The sequence below is a fragment of the Chiloscyllium punctatum genome, chromosome 33 (assembly GCF_047496795.1).
Source record: "Chiloscyllium punctatum isolate Juve2018m chromosome 33, sChiPun1.3, whole genome shotgun sequence".
Classification (NCBI taxonomy): domain Eukaryota; kingdom Metazoa; phylum Chordata; class Chondrichthyes; order Orectolobiformes; family Hemiscylliidae; genus Chiloscyllium; species Chiloscyllium punctatum.
The window spans coordinates 4949813-4967827 of NC_092771.1; the positions used below are offsets into that span (position 1 = coordinate 4949813).

Here is an 18015-nt window from a genome sequence, read left to right on the forward strand (position 1 = left end):
ATATCCTATCTACCTGCGACTCCAATTTCAAGGAGCTATGAACCTGCACTCCAAGGTCTCTTTGTTCAGCAACACTCCCTAGGACCTTACCATTAAGTGTATAAATCCTGCTAAGATTTGCTTTCCCAAAATGCCGCACCTTGCATTTATCTGAATTAAATTCCACCTGCCACTTCTAAGCCCATTGGCCCATCTGGTTCAGATCCTGTTGTAATCTGAGATAACTCTCGTCGCTATCCACTACACCTCCAATTTTGGTGTCATCTGCAAACTTACTAACTGTACCTCTTATACACGCATCCAAATCATTTATGTAAGTGACAAAAGGTAGAGGGCCCAGCACCAATCCTTGTGGCACTCCACTGGTCATAGGCCTCCAGTCTGAAAAACAGCCCTTGACTACCACCTCTGTCTTCTACCTTTGAGCCAGATCTGTATCCAAATGGCTAGTTCTCCCTGTATTCCATGAGATCTAACCTTGCTAATCAGTCTCCCATGGGGAACCTTGTCGAACGCCTTACTGAATTCCATATAGATCACATCTACTGCTCTGCCCTCATCAATCCTCTTTGTTACTTCATCAAGAAACTCAATCAAGTTTGTGAGACATGATTTCCCATGCACAAAGCCATGTTGACTATCCCAAATCAGTCCTTGCCTTTCCAAATGCATGTACATCCTGTCCCTCAGGATTCCCTCCAACAACTTGCCCACCACTGAGGTCAGGCTCACCGGTCTATAGTTCCCTGGCTTGTCTTTACCGCCCTTCTTAAACAGTGGCACCCCGTTTGCCAACCTCCAGTCTTCTGGCACCTCACCTGTGACTATCGATGATACAAATATCTCAGCAAGAGGCCCAGCAATCACTTCTCCCGCTTCCCACAGAGTTCTCGGGTACATCTGATCAGGTCCTGGGGATCTATCCACTTATAACCGTTTCAAGACATCCAGCACTTCCTCCTCTGTAATCTGGACATTTTGCAAGGTGTCAGCATCTATTTCCCTACAGTTTATATCTTCCATATCCTTTTCCACAGTAAATACTGATGCAAAATATTCATTTAGTATCTCCCCCATTTTCTGTGGCTCCACACAAAGGCCGCCTTGCTAATCTTTGAGGGGTCCTGTTCTCTCTCTAGTTACCCTTTTGTCCTTAATATATTTCAGCCCATTGTCTGCTCTGCCATTCAACAAGACCTTTGCTGATTTGATAATTCTCAACTCTGCTTCCCAGCCTTTGCCCCCTAACCTTTGATTCCCTTCCTGATTAAACTTTTGTTTGTCTCAGCCTTGAATATACTTAATGACCCAGCTTCGACAGCCCTCTGTAAAGAATTCCATAGATTCATTACTATCTGAGAGATGAAATTCCTCCTTGTCTCTGTCTTAAGTGTGCAATCTCTTATTCTGAGATTGACTTCTGGTCATAGACTGTCCCACAAGGAGAAACAAATTTTCCTCATCAACCCTGTTCCCTAAGTACCTTGTATGATTCAATAAGGTCTCCTCTCATTCTTTTAAACTCCAGTGAATACAACTCCAACTTACTCAAACTCTCCTCATAAGAGAAACCCTATCTACCCAGAAATGATCTTGTTAATCTTCTCTGGACTGCCTCCAATACCTGGATAGCTGGATCCAGATACCTGGATATCTTTCCTAGAAAACAATTCAGAATATTCCAACTGTGGTCTGACCCGTGCTTTGTATAACTTTTAGCAAAGTTTTCTGAATTGTGTACTGCATTCCCATTGTAATGAGTGGTTGGTTAGCTCAGTTGGCTGAATAGACTGTGATGCAGTGAGGGTTCAAATCCCACACCAGTAGCAGTTACCATGAAGGACTCTCAGCGAAAGCACTGGTAACCCTCGGGTTAAACCAGTACCAATCATCTCTTTAATGAGAGAGCAACCTTATGGTCAGGAGGACTGTGGCAACATTATCCTTTGAAATCAAGACCAATATTCCATTTGCCTTTTTTGTAAGCTGCTGAACTTTGATGCTAACTTTTTGTGATTCACAGAAGATGACCCCAGAATCCTTCTGTGCTTGCTCAGCTTTGTGTAGTCTTTCTCCATTTAAATGATATTCAGTTCCTCTATTCTTTTTGTCAAAGGACATGACCTCAGACTTTGATACATTATATTCCATCTATCAAACCTTCTCACCCCAGGCATGGTATTGCTTGATGAATCTGGTAATTTGGTTAAATATCAAGGCTTGTAACTATGCTGAACAGATGTGGTCACTGGGGACTGGAAACTCGCTTTGCACAAAACAGCAATTAAAGCAATACTTAAATGTTGAGCCTTTCATAGAAGCTATCTTTAGGGGCTGCAGTTTCCTCTTCCCCGTCCCTTTGTTTGAAGATGGAGTACAACATAAAATTCAGCAGCTGGCTCATCGTGACTTGTCTGAAATGTTGCATGTTGTAGTGAAGCTCTTGGCTGGCCCACTTGCCCTTAGGCCTAACAAAGCTTGAGGTGGTTAGTTAATAGCCACTAAAGGGCTACCTCCCACTGCTGGTAATTTACCTGTGGGGAGGCGAAGCCCAGGCCATGTGGGAAGCAGGCAGCTTTGGCTGTGTGGGGTCACTTAGCCAAGTTAGAGGGTGGGGAATCCTGTCTGAGAATTGCCTGGATTCATTGGTACCACCCCATTCTGCTCCTTTAACTATTCTCATAGCCTCTTGAACTTGGTCACCATTTCGCTCCTACTGAGATACCACGCTCATAGAACTTTGGCCCTCGCTGTTGTGTCTACTTGGCCTCCTTAATTTTGGTGACCGCCTGTTGTCCCAGTGGCACTCTCGAATTAGAGTTACCACATTACTGACTAGCTAATTGTTGTGTTAGGTGGGAGTTACTCCCACTTTGAATCAATAAAGCTAGCTCCCAGTGTTAAACTGCTGAGGGGCAGCTGTCATTGTGGGCAGGTTCCCCCAAGCCCTACTGGCCTGTAGCTAGGCCATAGTACCTGGTAAAATATAACTCCAGAATGTTAGATCTTTTAGAATTTTAGAAATTTAAACCAACCCTTTTACACACGCTAATGACACACGCACCATCCTGACTTGCTGTTCCTTCAGTGTTGCTGGATCAAACTCTTGGAATTCCCTCCCTAATAGCATTGTGAGTGTCCCTATACCCAAAGGTCTGCAGCAGTTCAAGAAGGCAACTTACAACACCTTCCCCAGGGCAATTAGGGATGACCAACACGTGCTGATTGAGCCAGCGATTCCCACATACCATGGACAAATAAAAAAAGTGAAGCTATGTTCCTAGAAAGTAGAGGAAGTGCCCTGAGAACAGGAGGTGAGCAGATCAGTAAGTAATGTGATTTGCTCCTGATTTTCTCTCCTGTCCCTGTGTAAGACTAAAGTGTAGCTTTTAGTCTGTCGTTTCAGTGGCAGTTTTAGTCACGCTTCCGACTTTTGTTCATTCACCCTTTTGCACCCCCTGTGAAAGAGATGTTTCCGAAGTTTGACTCTAATGTCTGAGTTTTATGTGTATGTTCCACATGTGTGATGTAGAGGATGATTGAATCCACCTGGAGTAATTAGGTTGTGTCTGCAGCTCACTTTAGTTGAATTGTTGGTGATTTCATAATCTGGCCTTTTGGTCAATGAAGTGCTGAACATTTGTGTAATGTAATCACCTGGTGACATTTGATCAATTTGTCAGGTGTTAGGAGTGTGATTCACAATCTGGTTATTAGCAAATTTCCTAACCTGACTGGAAAGAAACCTTGATAGAGGAGGTTATATCAGTTTTAAAAATGAATGTTTACAACAATCTAATCTTTGAATCAGTGCATAGACCAAGGACTTGAACTGGCAAACCAGCTGCAGTGCTCTGTGTATTTGCAGAAATACCTAAGTCTGCCTTCTGTGTGGCGGGTGCACACTAGCTCCCTGAAATGAGCACAGGGTGAAGCTGATCTGTATTTTGCTCCCTGCTCCAAAAGGCCACCTTTGGGTAAAGTCTAACAAATGATCTAAGATTCTTGACAAATTGTTCGAATAAATGAGCATTGTACTGTCTAAAGTGACCTATTCCATCAAACAGCTAACAATCCCAGTGTGGTTTCAGGCCAGGTGCCTTGGACCATAACAGCTCCCACATACATACATCTAACTGGATTTGTGATTTTCTCATTGCAGCTGTCTCAGACACTAATGATTTTATATAAGTGATGAGTAATTAGTAGCTATAGCAACAGGCTGTACCAGTCATTAAGATGCAACTGAGTTTAATGAAGATTTGGTAAAGGGTGAAGCCATGGACTCAGCTCCCATGTTTATTGTAGTTTATCTATTAGAGAGACATCAAACAGTGACTTGACTTTAAACTAATTCTGCAAGTGTTGATAAACAAATTATTTATTTCACGTTGTAATAAAATAAAAATGTTCAGTAATAAGTCTACAGTTATGAGACTGTTTAGCCCATCTTAATTCACAGATTCAGAAAACCCCATATAAACCTCTTCCTCAGTTGATATTTTTTTAATTGATTCATGGGATGAGGGTTTCAGTGGCTAGGCAAGTAGTTATTGCCCACCCCTAATTGTCTGAAGGGCAATTAAGAGTCAACTACGTTACTGTGAGTCTGGAGTCATATGTAGGCCAGACCATGTAAAGATGGCAGTTTCCTTCCCTAAAGGGCATTCGTGAACCATATGGGTCTTTCTGACAATTGGCAATGGATTCATGGGCATCATTAGACTCCTAATTCCAGATATTATTAAATTCAAATTATACCATCTGCCATGGCAGGATTCGGACCTGGGTCCCCAGCACATTACCTGGGTCTGGATTAACAGTCCAGTGATAATACCACTAGGCCATCACCTCCCTCCCTCCCTTGTTCCTTCTGTTATTTTTGCTGAGAAACACATATGGTTAAAACTTTTTGTCTTTTAATCATCTCGCTGTATTCCATGAGATCTAACCTTGCTAATCAGTCTCCCATGGGGAAACCTTGTCGAACACCTTGGGAAGTCCATATAGATCACATCTACTGCTCTGCCTTCATCAATCATCTTGGTTATTTCATCAAAAAACTCAATCAAGTTTGTGAGACATGATTTCGCACGCACAAAGCCATGTTGACCATTCTGAATCAGTCCTTGCCTTTCCAAATACATGTACATCCTATCCCTCGGGATTCCCTCCAACAACTTGCCCACCACCGAGGTCAGGCTCACTGGTCTATAGTTCCTTGGTTTGTCCTTACCACCCTTCTTAAACAGTGGCATCATGTTTGCCAACCTCCAGTCTTCTGGCACCTCACCTGTGACTATCGATGATATAAATATCTCAGCAAGAGGCCCAGCAATCACTTCTCTAGATTCCCACAGAGTTCTCGGGTGCACCTGATCAGGTCCTAGGGATTTATCCACCTTTAACCGTTTCAAGACATCCAGCACTTCCTCCTCTGTAATCTGGACATTTTGCAAGGTGTCACCATCTATTTCCCTACAGTCTATATCTTCCATATCCTTTTCCATAAGACCATAAGACATAGGAGTGGAAGTAAGGCCATTCGGCCCATCGAGTCCACTCCGCCATTCAATCATGGCTGATGGGCATTTCAACTCCACTTACCCGCATTCTCCCCGTAGCCCTTAATTCCTCGAGACAACAAGAATCTATCAATCTCTGCCTTGAAGACATTTAGCGTCCTGGCCTCCACTGCACTCTGCAGCAATGAATTCCATAGGCACACCACTCTCTGGCTGAAGAAATGTCTCCGCATTTCTGTTCTGAATTTATCCCCTCTAATTCTAAGGCTGTGTCCACGGGTCCTAGTCTCCTCACCTAACGGAAACAATTTCCTAGCGTCCACCCTTTCCAAGCCATGTATTATCTTGTACGTGTCTATTGAATCTCCCCTTAATCTTCTAAACTCCAATGAATACAATCCCAGGATCCTCAGCCGTTCCTCATATGTTAGACCAACCATTCCAGGGATCATCCGTGTGAATCTCCGCTGGACACGTTCCAGTGCCAGTATGTCCTTCCTGAGGTGTGGGGACCAAAACTGGACACAGTACTCCAAATGGGGCCTAACCAGAGCTTTATAAAGTCTCAGTAACACAACAGTGCTTTTATATTCCAACCCTCTTGAGATAAGTGACAACATTGTATTCACTTTCTTAATCACGGACTCAACCTGCATGTTGACCTTTAGAGAATCCTCGACTAGCACTCCCAGATCCCTTTGTACTTTGGCTTTACGAATTTTCTCACCGTTTAGAAAGTATTCTGTGCTTTTATTCTTTTTTCCAAAGTGCAAGAGTTCGCATTTGTTCACGTTGAATTCCATCAGCCATTTCCTGGACCACTCTCCCAAACTGTCTAGATCCTTCTTCAGCCTCCCCACTTCCTCAGTACTACCTGCCTGTCCACCTAACTTCGTATCATCTGCAAACTTCGCTAGAGTGCCCCCAGTCCTTTCATCCAGATCATTAATATATAACGTGAACAGCTGCGGCCCCAACACTGAACCCTGTGGGACACTGCTCGTTACCGGCTGCCATTCCGAAAAAGAACCTTTTATCCCAACTCTCTGCCTTCTGTCAGACAGCCAATCCTCAATCCATCCTAGTAGCTCACCTCGAACACCATGGGCCCTCACCTTGCTCAGCAGCCTCCCGTGTGGCACCTTATCAAAGGCCTTTTGGAAGTCTAGATAGACCACATCCACTGGGTTTCCCTGGTCTAACCTACTTGTCACCTCTTCAAAGAATACAAACAGGTTTGTCAGGCATGACCTCCCCTTACTAAATCCATGTTGACTTGTTCTAATCAGACTCTACTCTTTTAAGAATTTAGAAACCTCATCCTTAATGATGGATTCTAGAATTTTACCAACAACTGAGGTTAGGCTAATTGGCCTATAATTTTCCATCTTTTGTCTTGATCCTTTGTTGAACAAGGGGGTTACAACAGCGATCTTCCAATCATCCGGGACTTTCCCTGACTCCAGTGACTCTTGAAAGATCTCAACCAACGCCTCCGCTATTTCCTCAGCCACCTCTCTCAGAACTCTAGGATGTATCCCATCGTGGCCAGGAGATTTATCAATTTTAAGACTTTTTAGCTTTTCTAGCACTATCTCTTTTGTAATGGCAACCATACTCAACTCAGCCCCCTGACTCCCTTTAATTGTTGGGATATTACTCATGTCTTCCACTGTGAAGACTGATGCAAAGTACTTGTTAAGTTCTCCTGCTATTTCCTTGTCTCCCATCACTAGGCTTCCAGCATCAGTTTGAAGTGGCCCAGTGTCTACTTTTGCCTGTCGTTTGTTTCTTATGTATTGAAAGAAATTTTTACTATCATTTCTAATATTACTGGCTAGCCTACCTTCAGATTTGATCCTCTCCTTCCTTATTTCTCTCTTTGTTATCCTCTGTTTGTTTTTGTAGCCTTCCCAATCTTCTGATTTCCCAGTGCTCTTGGCCACTTTATAGGATCTCTCTTTTTCTTTAATACATTTCCTGACTTCCTTTGTCAGCCATGGCTGTCTAATCCCTCCCCGGATAATCTTTCTTTTCTTGGGGATGAACCTCTGTACAGTGTCCTCAATTATACCCACAAACTCCTGCCATTTTTGCTCTACTGTCTTCCCCGCAAGCCTCTGCTTCCAGTCTATTTTTGTCAGCTCCTCTCTCATGCCCTCATAATTACCTTTATTTATTACATTGATTTTGCCTTCTCTCTTTTAAACTGCAGACTGAACTCTACCATATTATGATCGCTGCTTCCTAAGGGTTCCCTTACTTTCAGATCTTTTATAAAGTCTGGTTCATTGCAAAGCACTAGGTCCAGAATAGCCTGCTCCCTTGTGGGCTCCATGACAAACTGTTCCAAAAAGCCATCCTGTAAGCATTCCATGAATTCCCTTTATTTGGATCCACTGGCAACATTATTTACCCAGTCCACCTGCATATTGAAGTCTCCCATGATCACCGTGACCTTGCCTTTCTGACATGCCTTCTCTATTTCCCGGTACATGTTGTGTCCCTGGTCCTGACCACTGTTAGGAGGTCTGTACACAACTCCAATTATGGTTTTTTTGCCTTTGTGGTTCCTCAAATTCCACCCACACAGACTCCACATCATCTGACGCTATGTCATTCAGTGCCATAGATTTAATTTTGTTCTTAACTAACAAGGCAACCCCACCCCCTCTGCCGACCTCCCTGTCTTTTCGATAAGTTGAAAATCCTTGGAGGTTTAACTGCCAGTCCTGACCACCCTGTAACCACGTCTCTGTGATGCCTACCACATCATAATCATTCACGATGATCTGTGCCATTAGTTCATCTGCTTTGTTACGAATGCTACGAGCATTCAGGTAAAGTGCCTTAATGCTAACTTTCTTATCATTAGAGATATTGGAAGTCATATGCTGTCCTAAATTATCCTTGCTTTTTTCTGCATTCCCAGTATGCCTCAATTTTAAATCTGCCTGGACACATGCTATCCTGCTGCTTATCTTTCCATTTACCTCCATACTCCCTGTCGCTTTCACTTTCCCTTCCCCCCAACCCAGAAGTTTAAAGTCCTACTGACCACCCAATTTATCCTTTCGCTAGAACATTGGTACCTGATCGGTTCAGGTGGAGACCGTCCCAACGATACAGATCCCCCCTGTTCCAAAACTGATGCCAATGCCCCATGAAGTGGAATCCCTCTTTCCCACACCAATCCCTTAGCCACGTGTTTACTTGCCTAATTTTCCTGTCCCTATGCCAATTGGCACGTGGCTCGGGCAGTAATCCGGAGATTATGACCCTTGAGGACCTGTGCTTCAATTTCCTGCCTAGTGCTTTGTAATCCCCAAACAGGTCCTCGACCCTAGTCTTGCCTATGTTGTTAGTCCCAACGTGGACTACAACAACTGGATCCTTCCCCTCCCGCTCCAATATCCTTTCAAGCCGGTCGGAGATGTCCCGCACCCTGGCACCGGGCAGTAAATACTGATGCAAAGTATTCATTTAATATCTCCCCCATTTTCTGTGGCTCCATACAAAAGCCACCTTGCTGATCTTTGAGGGGTCCTATTCTCTCCCTTTTGTCCTTAATATATTTGTAAAACCCCTTTGGATTCTCCTTAATTCTATTTGCCAAAGCTATCTCATGTTCCCTTTTTGCCCTCCTGATTTCCCTCTTAAGTATACTCCTACTTTCTTTATACTCTTCTAAGGATTCACTCGTTCTATCCTGTCTGTACCTGACATATGCGTCCTTCTTTTTCTTAACCAAACCCTCAATTTCTTTAGTCATCCAGCGTTCCCTATAGTTACCAGCCTTCACTTTCATCCTGACAGGAATATACTTTCTCTGGATTCTCTGGATTTCTGAAGGCTTCCCATTTTCTAACCATCCCTTTACCTGCGAACATCTGCCTCCAATCAGCTTTTGAAAGTTCTTGCCTAATACTGTCAAAATTGGCCTTCCTCCAATTTAGAACTTCAACTTTTAGATCTGGTCTATCCTTTTCCATCACTATTTTAAAACAAATAGAATTATGGTCACTGGCCCCACTGACACCTCAGTCACCTGCCCTGCCTTATTTCCCAAGAGTAGGTCAAGTTTTGCACCTTCTCTAGTAGGTACATCCACATACTGAATCAGAAAATTGTCTTGTACACACTTAAGAAATTCCTCTCCATCTAAACCTTTAACACTGTAGCAGTCCCAGTTGATGTTTGGAAAGTTAAAATCCTTTCCATAACCACCCTATTATTCTTACAGATAGCTGAGATCTCCTTACAGGTTTGTTTCTCAATTTCCCTCTGACTATTGGGGGGTCTATAATACAATCCCAATAAGGTGATCATCCCTTTCTTATTTCTCAGTTCCACCCAAATAACTTCCCTGGATGTATTTCCGGGAATATCCTCCCTTAGCACAGCTGTAATGCTATCCCTTATCAAAAATGCCACTCCCCCTCCTCTTTTGCCTCCCTTTCTATCCTTCCTATAGCATCTGTATCCTGGAACATTCAGCTGCCAGTCTTGCCCATCCCTGAGCCATGTTTCCGTAATTGCTATGATATCCCAGTCCCATGTTCCTAACCATGCCCTGAGTTCATCTGCCTTCCCTGTTAGGCCCCTTGCATTGAAATGGATGAATTTAAATTTATTAGTCCTACCTTGTCCCTGCCTGCCCTGACTTTTTGACTCACTTCTGTTCTCAGCTGTACCTGTCTCAAATCGATCTCTTTCCTCACTATCTATCAACTCAGGATTTTCAATCAGGCTCTCAGTGTAGCACACCTTTCTGTGTTTGAAGTTCCATATGCTAAAACACAGGACCTTGGTCTTTCTATTCAGAAAGGACACGTGCACATGCTGCCTTATTTCAACTCAACAAAATAGATGACATCCATTTGCTGGTTAATTTCTGAGGGCAATGCCTTAACCAGTCAGAGTCAATCTGCCTTGTTTAAAATTTTAACAAAACTTCACAGTTAACTATCAGCCATCATTAACTGACGCATTTTCAATAGCAACACCTCCATCAATCAGAGTCCACTTGTCAACCACTTGTCTACTCTGATATATTATACATGTTGTTTTCTGTTTATTTTGGTACCTCTATGAAGGCCCAGGTGAATGAAAGACAAAAAGTTTCAACCCAAAATGTTTTTCAGCAATGCTTGAATGATCGTATAGTTTGTTTCTAGTCACCTAAGGTTCCTGTGGGCCAGAAGCACTAGATTCAAGTCCCATTTCAGTGTTTGATGGCCAATGAAGATGTGTTCATAACGTGGCCAAACAGGGTGATTATCAATGTGTAAGTCCTTCCAGTATAGCAGATGGTAAGATCAGTAGAGGTTCCTGGTCAGCTGTCCTGCAAAAGGCAATGGAAAACAATTGTAGTTCTTTTTCAACTATAATCATGATCCAGTGGAAATCCATGGGTTCCCAGTGTCCTCTTCAGGCATAGTATTTGAGAAAGAAATGTAAGTGAAGATCAATCTAGATGAGTTGGATGAAATGTATCCCAGCTGTGTGGGGCAAAGGAAGAAATAGGGGCACTGGAAATACTTATCAATTCCTCCCTAGCCTCAGGGGAGGTGCCAGAGGACTGGAGGACAGCCAATGTGGTACTATTATTCAAGAAGAAAGCAAGAGATGTATATTTTATAATACACACACACTCTCACTCTCGCACTCACAGTACAGACCAGTCAAACTAACCTCAATAGTGATGTAACTGTTGAAAACAGTTCTGCAGGACAGAATTAATCTCTACTTGGAGAGGCAGAGATTAGTCAGTAACAGTCAGCGTGGAATTGTTCAGGGGAGGTCATATCTGACCAAGTTTGATTGGATTTTTTGAAAAGGTAACCAGACGTGTAGATGAGGGCAATACATTCGCTAAGACGTTTGGATGAAGTCCCACATGGGAGTCTGATAGCAAAGGTAAGAGCCCATGGGATTTAAGGAGGTTCAGCAAATTGAATGCAGAATTGGATGAGTGGCAGGAAGCAGAGGTTAATGGGCAAGGGGTGCTTTTGTGACTGGAAGCCATGTTCCTTCCTCCTCCTTGGTGGTCCTTTGCAGATGAGGATGACTCCCTTTCACACTCATGGTACACGTCCATATATACGGTTGTAAAGACCAATACTGCAGGCTCTGTTACACTGGGGGCAAGTGGTGGTCATAAGAAGGGGTGGGTGGGGCATTGGTGTGGCAGCAGAGTCCTTCCGCTGTTTTTGCCTCAGGAAAGGTTCCTTCGGGAAGAATGTTGGGGCCCAATCTGTTTGTATATAAATGATTTAGACTGGAGTGCAGGAGATTAAAAATGTGTTGCTGGAAAAGCGCAGCAGGTCAGGCAGCATCAAAGGAGCAGGAGAATCGACGTTTCGGGTATAAGCCCTTCTTCAAGCCCGAAATGTCGATTCTCCTGCTCCTTTGATGCTGCCTGACCTGCTGCACTTTTCCAGCAACACATTTTTAAGCTCTGATCTCCAGCATCTGCAGTCCTCACTTTCTCCTGGAATGCAGGAGAGTTGATCAGTAAATTTGCAAATGATACAAAGATTGTTGGAATGTTGAATAGTGAGGAGGATATGCTTAGATTACAGGCGGATATAGACAGGCTGATCAGTGGAAAATGGAATTCAACCTGGATAAATGTGAAGTGATGTACAAGGACAGGACAAACAAGGCATGGGAATATGTGATGAATGGTAGGACCCTGAGAAGCATCGAAGATCAGAGGGACCTTGATGTACATGTCTACCAGTCCCTTAAGATAGTGGGACAGATAGGTAAAGTGGTTAAGAAGGCATGTGGGACACTTCCTTTTATTAGACGAGGCATAAAGTTTAAGAGGAGGGAGGTTATGTTGAAACTGTATAAAACCTTTGTATAAGTTACAGTTTGAGTATTGTGTGTCGTTCTGGAATCTACATTATAGGGGTTCTTTCTGGGGAAGGTGGGACCTCTATAGACAGGATGGTCTGCACCTGAACCTGAGGGGCACCAGTATCCTTGGGGGGAGGTTTGCTAGTGCTCTTGGGGGGGGTTTAAACTAACTCTGCAGGGGCATGGGAACCCAGACTGTAGCTTTAGGGTGCAGGACCTGGAGTGTAGGGAGGGTAGGAATATGGCATCAATCTTAAAGGATGGTGCCTGTAAACAGAAGAGTGGCTTGAAGTGTGTATACTTTAATGCCAGAAGTATACGAAATAAGGTAGGTGAACTCGCAGCGTGGGTTGGTACCTGGGACTTCGATGTTGTGGCTATTACGGAGACATGGCTAGATCAGGGACAGGATTAGTTGTTGCAGGTTCCAGGGTTTAAATGTTTTAGTAGGGTCAGAGGTGGGGGTAAAAGAGGGGGGGGTGTGGCTTTGCTTGTCAAAGATAGTATTACAGCGGTGGAAAGGAAGATGGATGAAGATTTGCCATCTGAGGTAGTTTGGGTTGAGGTTAGGAATAGGAGAGGTGAGGTCACCCTGTTAGGAGTCTTTTACAGGCCTCCTAATAGTCCTAGAATCGTTGAAGAAAGGATTGCGAAGATGATTCAGGAGAAGAGTGACAGTAATAGGGTGATTGTTATGCGAGACTTTAACTTTCCTGATATTGATTGGGAAAGCTATAGCTCAAGTTCGTTAGATGGGTCAGTGTTTGTGCAATGTGTGCAGGAGAGTTTCCTGACACAATATGTAGATAAGCCAACAAGAGGTGAGGCCATACTGGATTTGGTTCTCGGTAACGAACCAGGCCAGGTATTAGAACTAGAGGTAGGTGAGCACTTTGGGGACAGTGACCACAATTCGGTGATTTTTAGTCTAGTGATGGAGAGGGATAAGTGTGTACTACAGGGCAAGAGTTATAGCTGGGGGCAGGGAAATTATGATGCGTTGAGGCATGACTTAGGATGTGTGGATTGGAAAAGTAGATTCCAAGGCAAGAACGTAATTGATATGTGGAACTTGTTCAAGGAGCAACTATTGAGTGTCCTTGATAAGTACGTACCTATCAAGCAGGGAGGAAAGGGTCGTGTGAGGGAGCCGTGGTTTAATAAGGAGTTGGAATCCCTTGTTAAATGGAAGAGGGCGGCCTTTGTAAAGATGAGGCGTGAAGGTTCAATAGGGGCAATTGAGAGTTATAAGGTAGCCCGGAAGGACCTGAAGAGAGAGCTAAGAGCAGCAAGGAGGGGACATGAAAGGTCCTTAGTTGGTAGGATTAGGGAAACCCTAAGGCTTTCTATAGGTATGTTAGGAATAAAAGAATGACTAGGGAAGGAATAGGTCCAATCAAGGATAGTAATGGGAAGTTGCGTGTGGAGGCTGAAGAGATTGGGGAGGCGCTGAATGAATACTTTTCGTCAGTATTCACTCAGGAACGGGACATTGTTGTCGATATGAATACTGAGGCACGAATAAGTAGAATGGATGGCTTTGAGATATGTAGAGATGAGGTGTTGGAAATTCTGGCAAGGGTGAAAATAGATAAGTCCCCTGGGCCTGATTGCATTTATCCTAGGATTCTCTGGGAAGCAAGGGAGGAGATTGCAGAGCCATTGGCCTTGATTTTTGTGTCCTCTTTGTCTACAGGAGTAGTGCCAGAGGACTGGAGGCTAGCAAACGTGGTTCCCTTGTTCAAGAAGGGGAGTAGGGATAATCCTAGTAACTATAGGCCAGTGAGTCTCACTTCTGTTGTGGGCAAAGTCTTAGAGAGAATTGTAAGGGATAGGATTTATGCACATCTGGATAAGAATGATGTGATCAAGGATAGTCAGCATGGTTTTGTGAAGGGCAGGTCGTGCCTCACAAACCTTATTGAATTCTTTGAGAAGGTGACGAAGGAGGTAGATGAGGGGAAAGCGGTAGATGTGGTATATATGGATTTTAGTAAGGCGTTTGATAAGGTCCCCCATGGTAGGCTACTGCAGAAAATACAGAGATATGGCATTGAGGGTGAGTTGGAGGTTTGGATTAGGAATTGGCTCTCTGGAAGAAGACAGAGGGTAGTAGTTGATGGCAAAGGTTCATCTTGGAGTGCCGTCACTAGTGGTGTTCCGCAAGGATCTGTTTTGGGACCATTGCTGTTTGTCATTTTTATAAATGACCTGGAGGAAGGGTTAGAAGGTTGGGTGAGCAAGTTTGCGGATGATACGAAAGTCGGAGGAGTTGTAGACAGTGAGGAAGGATATGGCAGGTTACAGCGGGATATAGAGAAGCTGCAGAGCTGGGCAGAAAGGTGGCAAATGGAGTTCAATGTAGCTAAGTGTGAAGTGATTCACTTTGGTAAGAGTAATAAAAAGATGGATTACTGGGCTAATGGTAGACTACTTGGTAGTGTGGAAGAGCAGAGGGATCTTGGTGTCCATGTACACAGATCTCTGAAAGTTGCCACCCAGGTAAATAGTGCAGTGAAGAAGGCATATGGCGTACTGGCTTTTATTGGTAGAGGAATAGAGTTCCGGAGTCCTGAGGTCATGCTGCAGTTGTATAAGACTCTGGTGCGGCCGCATCTGGAATATTGTGTGCAGTTTTGGTCGCCATACTATCGGAAGGATGTGGAGGCACTGGAACGGGTGCAGAGGAAGTTTACCAGGATGTTGCCTGGTATGGTAGGAAGATCCTATGAGGAAAGGCTAAGGCACTTGGGGTTGTTTTCTTTGGAGAAAAGAAGGTTTAGGGGTGATTTGATAGAGGTGTACAAGATGATTAGGGGGTTAGATAGGGTTGACAGTGAGAACCTTTTTCCACGTATGGAGTCAGCTATTACAAGGGGGCATAGCTTTAAATTAAGGGGGGGTAGATATAGGACTGATGTTAGGGGTAGGTTCTTCACTCAGCGAGTCGTAAGATCATGGAATGCCCTGCCAGTAGCAGTAGTGGACTCTCCCTCTTTATGGGTATTTAAGCGGGCATTGGATAGGTATATGGAGGATAGTGGGTTAGTGTAGGTTAGGTGGGCTTTGATCGGCGCAACATCGAGGGCCGAGGGGCCTGTACTGCGCTGTATTGTTCTAGGAGCAATGTGATTGCACTGGTGTGGATGCAGAGGAGATTTACCAGGATATTGCCTGGGCTGGAGAGTTTTAGTTATGAAAGAGGGATTGGACAGACTGGAGTTGCTTTCCTTGCAGTGAGAATACTGAGGAGGAACATGACTGAGCTGTATAAAATTATATAGGGGCATAGACAGGAAGGGGCTTTTCCACTAGATGGATTGATCAGTGATCAGGTAGGATAGATTTAAGATAGGGGCAGGAGATTTAGAGGGGATACGAGGAAAAATGTTTTCAGCTAAAGGGTGATGTGAATCTGGAACTCTCTGATGTAAGGGTGAAAGAGGCAGAAATCCTCTGAATACATGGAAAGTTTTTAGATGTACACTTGCATTACCAAGGCATACAGGGTATGGGCCATATGCTGGAAAATGGGATGAGAATAATTTGGTGGTTGTTTTTGACCAGCACAAACTCAAGGTGGAAGGGTCTTTTTCTCTGCTGTAGTCCTTTCTGACTCAAAGGCTGTTCTTTTTGGTAAACAAATGGAAGTCAGGGTAGTGCTCATTGCAACCCATTTCTTGCTGACTTCTACTCCCTGAAATGGAATTCTTTGTCCGACTGCCTTTTACATTCCACAGTCTTACAGCTTGTAAAAACATTCGTGTAAATTTTAATCTGGAAATTTGGACACAGTTGAATGCTCTCTTTGGGTGAGTTTGAAGGTAGAGAGTGATTTAATTAGAAAAATGAACAGAAGTTACTGGAAAAGCTCAACAGGTCTGGCAACATCTGTGAAGAGAAATCAGAGTTAATGTTTTGGGTCTGGTGACCTTTCCTCAGTGATTTAATTGGGTGGGAAAGGAGCCTGCCACCTTCCCTCCTTGATTAGGTCTGGGTTAATGTCTTCTGAGAGACCTCATCCTATCACCACAAGTAAATGCATGGATCATGAAGAGTAAACCAGTTGGGGTTGCGTGAGGGCTCCCAGTGAGGGCAGAAAGTGGTATATCCCTTGTTGTCAATCCTTACTGAGGAACTTGGCATCATAAGGGAGTGGGGCAGTGCAGCCTAAGTCCCATCCCTTTCTTGCTCACCATTGGCATGGATCTCTCGCTGAGTTCTGGCCTCTGGTAGGTGCCCAGCCAACAAATACCACCACCGCTTGCCATGTAGACCTGTTGGCTTCTGATTGCTTATTTGGGGAGATTTCCTTCCAAGGTCCTTGATTCTGAGGAAGGCCCAGAACTGCTGAGCGCTTAAGAAAGTGATGCAAGGTTCCAACTGAATTTCTAGTTTGTGTGTGAGACTCCTGTCACCTGGATTAAAGGGGATCTGAGAAATGCTTGATTTTCAAGGGACTTGGTTAATTCTTGTTATGACTTTATAATGCACAGTTTTCTACTCTCTGATGAATCCGCTTGTTTAAGTCAGTCTAAGTGGAGGTGTCTTCCAGTTTATTTAGCTGAAAATCAATATTCGCTGGGAACATAGGAAGCCTGCACTTGACACATACTAATATATGACCTATTCTATATGTGACTGTCTTAATTTGTCACGCCAAATTGCTACGAAAGCTAACAGCAGTGATATAACAACCTTCGGTATTTCACCTTAGTGTCACACAGCTCAGAGTGCTCATCAAACATGATCCAAGTTTGGGGGAAGATCCTACAGTTATACTGCTGAGTTTCAATGGTGGTAATTGAAAAATTCACACATATTCCTAAAATCCCAGTGATTGCACAGCTTGTTCCACTATCCTGTATGTGCTGAAGCTTATGGTTGGAGCAGTATTTGTCGTTTGTGTGTTCATCATTCCATTTTCTTTTGTTTTAGTTCCCCCGCACTTCTTGAAGCGTCCAGCAAACATTTATGCTCATGAGTCCATGGACATCGTGTTTGAATGCGAAGTGATAGGGTCGCCAATGCCAACTGTGAAGTGGATAAAGAACGGGGACATGGTCATCCCCAGTGACTATTTTAAGATTGTTGTAAGTAAATACTTTAAGTGAACCCCTCGCATTTCCATTAGTTTTTCCCGGGTAAACGTTACTTGCCTCACTCAGCATTAAGTTCAGAATAAACCTGAGCCAGGGCAGCTGACACTTTCTGTCTGTGCTGCCATTGATTGTGTTACATCCTGTGCTGTTCACTAAAGGCCTGGCACAGATTTGGCCTCTTAATGCCACTTGTGAGGCACAGAAAGTTACATTTTCACCACAGTGAGCTTGGAACAATAAAAATTCTCATGGCTTTAATTTCCTGCCTAGTTTCCTGCTGGTATTTGCTATAATGTATGACAGAAATGCTTATGATAGTTTTAACATCTATGACAACAGAACAAACACAATATCCACAAGTAAGCACTGCATGAGGTCTTCTGGTTGACAGTATTTACTGCTTTTATGTGTTTCGTATGGATTCCTCCTGACATTAACCATGAGAGTATTGGTGGAGGGGAATAGTACATACTTTTAATTGTATTATTATGTGAGAAATATGTATGTAGCAGTTGCATAGA

General features: G+C 43.7%; 1 protein-coding gene across 10 annotated transcripts in view; it reads left to right on the plus strand.

Annotated features, from left to right (window-relative positions):
- Positions 1–18015, plus strand: part of LOC140458359 (neogenin-like) — a 206711-nt gene that overhangs the window by 121986 nt on the left and 66710 nt on the right. For all 10 annotated transcript variants that reach the window (XM_072552774.1, XM_072552782.1, XM_072552776.1 and 7 more), the window contains one exon: positions 17331–17485. In XM_072552774.1, the coding sequence (XP_072408875.1) occupies positions 17331–17485 (155 nt within the window). The remainder of the gene's footprint in view (positions 1–17330; positions 17486–18015) is intronic.